This window comes from Belonocnema kinseyi, chromosome 10, assembly GCF_010883055.1.
Source record: "Belonocnema kinseyi isolate 2016_QV_RU_SX_M_011 chromosome 10, B_treatae_v1, whole genome shotgun sequence".
NCBI lineage: Eukaryota > Metazoa > Arthropoda > Insecta > Hymenoptera > Cynipidae > Belonocnema > Belonocnema kinseyi.
This window is the reverse complement of record NC_046666.1, coordinates 3956734-3962104: the sequence shown is the minus strand read 5'-3', so window position 1 is coordinate 3962104 and position 5371 is coordinate 3956734. Positions and strand designations below refer to the sequence as shown.

The 5371-nt window shown below is 19.8% G+C and overlaps 1 protein-coding gene across 2 annotated transcripts in view; it reads right to left on the bottom strand.

The window, feature by feature from the left end:
- LOC117182166 (protein flightless-1) overlaps positions 1-5371 on the bottom strand; it is a 100601-nt gene that overhangs the window by 16969 nt on the left and 78261 nt on the right. For both annotated transcript variants that reach the window (XM_033375216.1, XM_033375217.1), the window contains exon 18: positions 3320-3562. In XM_033375216.1, the coding sequence (XP_033231107.1) occupies positions 3320-3562 (243 nt within the window). The remainder of the gene's footprint in view (positions 1-3319; positions 3563-5371) is intronic.

Below are 5371 nucleotides of genomic sequence, written 5' to 3'. Positions count from 1 at the left end.
TTTATTTTCAAACAAGAACATTAATCTTCTATAAAAAAAGACGATTTTTCAACAACATAAATGAATTTTTAACGAAATAGTTGAATTTTTAACTAAAAAAGAACAATTTTCGAACAAATAGTTGAATTTAAAACTAAAAAAGATCTATTTTTACTATAAATGGAATAGTTATAGGTACAGTTAAAAAAAATCTTCAACAAAAAAAAAACAAAAACATTTTTTAACAAAATAGTTAAATTTTCAACTAAAATTATGGAATATTCAATTGAAATAGTTAAATTTTAAACCAAAAAGTTAAATTTACATATAAAATAATGAATAATTGATTGAAATACTTGAATTTCAAAAAAGATAAAATTTTAAACAAGATTAATTTTCTATAAAGAAAACGATTTTTTAACGAAATACATGAATTTTCTACAAAATAGTTGAACTTTGAACTAAAGAAGTCAAATTTTCAACCAAATAGTAGTTGGATTTTTAATTTAAAAATATATAATACCAAAAATGGAATAGTTAAATTTTCAGTTAAAATAATTAATTTCTCACCAGAAAAAGAAAATTTTTAACTAAACTGATAATATTTAAAGAAAAGAGTTTACCTTCCAACCAAATAGTTTTATTTGCAACAATAAAACATGAGTTTTCAAACAAGAACATTAATCTTCTTCCAAAAAAGACAGTTTTTCAACAAAATACATGAATTTTTAACGAAATATTAGAATTTTTAACAAAAAAAAATACCAATTTTCAACCAACTATTTGAATTTAAAATTAAAAAAGATCTATTTTTAATCATAAATGGAATAGTTAAATGTTCAGTTAAAAAAAATTCTTTTCGAAAAAATAATAACATTTTTAAACAAAATAATTAAATTTGCTATAAAACTGAGAAATTTTCAACTATAATGATGAATCTTTAACTGAAAAAGTTGCATTTTAAACCAAAAAAATGAATTTTCAAACAAAAAGAAAAAGGAATATTAAATTGGATTAGTTAAATTTGAAAGAAAAAAGTTAAATTTACATATAAAATTATGAATAATTGATTGAAATATTTAAATTTTAAACGAAACAGATGAATTTTTCAACAAGAAGATCAATGTTCTATGAACAAAAATTTGTTTAACAAAATACATGAATTTTTCACAAAATAGTTGAGTTTTTAACTAAAAAAGATCAATTTCCCATAAAAAACTGGAATATTTGCATTTTCACTAAGAAAACTAATTTCTAATCAAACTGATGAATTTTTAATTAACATGATGAATCATCAACCGGAATAGTTGAATTTTAAACCAAAAACATTAATTTTATTTTAAAAAATTATGAATCTTCAACTGTAATAGTTAAATTTCCAACTAAAAAGATGAATTTTCAATAAAAAAAGTTGAATTTTGAACTAAAAACGATAAATTTTCAATCAAAAATGCAATAGTCAAGTTTTCAGTTAAAATAATTAATCTTCTACCAAAAAAGACGATTTTTACACTAAATACATGAAATTTTAACGAAATATTTGGATTTTTAATAAAACAAAAACACAAAATTTCAACCAAATAGTTGAATTTAAAACTAAAAAAAGATCTATTTTTAACCATAAATGGAATAGTTAAATGTCCAGTTGAAAAGAATAATTTTTGAAAAAATAACAACATTTTAAAAAAAAATAATTAAATTTTCAAACTAAGGTTTTTAACTAACATGATGGAATGTTCAATTAAATTAATTAAATTTTAAATCAAAAATTTAAATTTATATATAAAATTATGAATAATTGATTAAACTATTTGAATTTTCAACAAAAAAGATGAATTAAAAAAAAAGATTCATTTTCTATAAAGAAAATGGGTTTTTAACAAAATAAATGAATTTTTCAACAAAATAGTTTAATTTTTAACTGAAGAAGACTAAAAAAAAATTTCTAATGAAACTGATGTATTATTAATTAACATGATGAATCATCAACTGGAATAGTTGAATTTTAAACCAAAAAGATGAATTTTCTAAAAAAAAGATGAAACTTTAAAAGTAATAATCAAATTTTTAACTAAAAGATTAATTTTCAACCAAATAGGTAAATTTTAAACTAAAAAGATGAATTTATAAACAAGAAAATTAATTTCTACCAAAAATTACGATTTTTTAACTAAAAAAGATAATTTTTCAAACAAAAATTAAATAGTTAAGTTTTCAGAAAAAAAAAATAAATTTTAAGCTGAAGATGAGTTTTTTAACTAAAGTGATATAATATTTAAATGGAATCATTACATTTTAAGTTTAAAATTAATTTAAAAAAATTGTTTAACAAAATAGTTAAAGTTTCAAATATATTAATTAAATTCTCCGTAAAATATTAACTTTTAACCAAGGGAAAAATGAATTTTTAACAAAAAAAGCTCAGTTTTCAACCAAATGATAGAATTTTCAATTTAAATGATGAACCTACAACAACAAAAGTAGTTTGTAACAAAGGGGTTTCACTTTTAACAAATTAATAAAATTTTCATTAAAAAAAAGATGAATTCTGAAAGAAAAATTTAGTAGCTGATATTTCACATAAAAAATATTTAAATTTTTAATCAAGAACAGTTTAATTCGACGAATAAATACGACTTTCTAACATTAGTTGAATTTTTAACTATTGAAGGTTTGTTTTTAAAATTTGAGAAAATATGGCCAAAAAAATGGTAAATTTTAAACAAAATACATGCACTTTGAACGAGATACTTGATTTTTCAACTAAACATGATCAATTTTTAATCAAAAATATAATAGTTAAATTTTCAGTTTAAAAAATTGATTTTCAACATAAAAAAAAAACTAATTTTCAACCTAACAAATTGAATTATTTAGAAAACTTTTCGATTTTAAACTTGAAAAGATTAATTTTCAAACTAAAAGTTGAATTTTCGACCCAAAAATATCAATTTTCATTCAAAAGATGCTATAGATAAATATTCAGCTGAAAAAATTTATTGACAATAAAAAAATAATCGAATATTAAAAAAAAAAAAGTTAAATTATGACTTAAAAACAAAAAAACCCTGACAATTCCAGGTTTTCCAGATTCTGAAAAATCTCCGTTTGTAGATAAAAGAGAAATCACTTTTATAAATTCAACAAAACTATTAAAATAATGAAAAGTTGCATTTTTCTAAAATCAGAAGTAAATTCCTTTTTTTTTTAATGAAATTGTCGGTCATTTTTCAGTCCAATTACGAGAAAATAATGCCATTTGTTTAAAAATAGGGGGAAAAATAGTGGCATCGATCAAAAAAATTATTGTTAAATATTTATTTTTATAAAAAAATCTTACCAAAATGCAGAATTTAGTAAAACGGCATCGGGTGGAATTTGAATCAGTCTTGTGCACAAGGCACTGCCGTTACTCCTTAGATGATAAAATTCCACTTTATTCGGGATTTTCTGTTTTCGTTTTCCATTGTGAATGATGAATTTCCTTTTAAAATGCGCCATAAACTTGAGATTTTCTTGCTGCTGATGAGTTCGAACCACTTCTAGTTTGTCGCCAAAGAGCGATTTAAACTTCTTCAATAAGCTGAAGTACGAAATTAAATAAATAAATTTATGATCAAGCTAAATTTTTTATAAACTAATCAGAGTGGCCGTTTTAATAAAAAAAAAAAAATCCCGATTTTTTCCCGTTTCACAAACATTTTTCAGGGTCAATAAAACATAAAAATCGAACTCTCAAATCAAAAATTTGTCCATTTGAAGTAATACAAATTGAGCTGCAAATTTAAGCACTTAAAGTCGAACTCTTAAAACTTAGGATTAAAAGTTTTTTTATTTACAAAATGTACCAATGAATTTAAAAATATTCAAAAATATATGATTTTTAACAATTTTAAGCTAGAAAGATAAAAAAATTGAACGATTACATTTTTTAATAACCTGACCAGTTCTTAAATTAAAAGTTAATTTATTTTTATTTTATACAGTTAAAAAAATCCTTAAAATTGTTCAAAATTTTATTTCAAAATCTTAAAACATTTACACGTTGTTTCACATTTTTTCAAATTTTAATTAACTTCTTAAAATTTGTCAGAACTTCTGAACATCTTTTAAAATAAATCAAATTTTTCCTATTTTTTTTTCTAGTTTTTTAAAAAATCTTTCCAAATTAAATAAATTTCTTAAAATCCTCATTAATTTTTGATAATTTTGTAAATCTTTCTAAATTTTTAAAAATAATCTTTTAACATTTATTTTTCGAAATAAAAAATCATTTTCAACTGCAAAATATTTTTTTTTTACTTTTATAAATGATAAGAGTTCAAAGATTCAGATTCAATTCCAAAAATCAAAATCCACGTCATTATTTTCAAATTTCTAAATTTAAGAATCAATCAATGCATTTAAAAATGTTCAAAACTAAATGAGTTCAAGTAATTTTAAGCTAGAAAGATTAAAAATTGAACGATTACATTTTTGTTTATAACCTGAACAGTTCTTAAATTAAAAGTTAAATTATTTGTATTTTAAATAGTTCAAAAATGTTTCAAAATTTTATTCCAAATCTTGAAAAATGTACATGTTGTTTCAATTTTTTTAAAATTATTTCTTAAAACTTTTCAGAACGTCTAAACACCTTTTAAAATGATTTAAATTTTTCCCAATTTTTTTTTTATTTTCTTTAAAATCTTTCGAAATTAAATAAATTTCTTAAAATCTTCCTCATTCATTTTTGATAATTTTGTAAATCTTTCTAACTTTTAAAAATATTCTTTTAACATTTATTTTTCGAAGTAAAAAATCATTTTCAACTGCAAAATATTTTTTTTTACTTTTATAAATGATAAGGGTTCAAAGATTCAGATTCAGTTCAAAAAATATAAATCCACGTCATTATTTTCAATTCTCTAAAATAAAAAATTTTTTAAATTATACGAGTTTAAGTAATTTTAAACTAGAAAGATTAAAAATTGAATGACTAAATTTTTTTTATAACGTGACCAGTTCTTAAATTAAAAGTTAAATTATTTTTATTTTAAATAGTTCAAAAATGTTTCAAAATTTTATTCCAAATCTTGAAAAATGTACATGTTGTTTCAATTTTTTTAAAATTATTTTTTAAAACTTTTCAGAACGTCTAAACATCTTTTAAAATGATTTAAATTTTTCCCAATTTTTTTTAATTTGTTTAAAATCTTTCGAAATTAAATAAATTTCATAAATCTTCCTCATTCATTTTTGATAATTTTGTAAATATTTCTAAATCTTTTTAAATATTCTTTTAACATTAATTTTTCGAAATAAAAAATCATTTTCAACTGCAAAATATTTTTTTTTTACTTTTATAAATGATAAGGGTTCAAAGATTCAGATTCAGTTCAAAAAATATAAA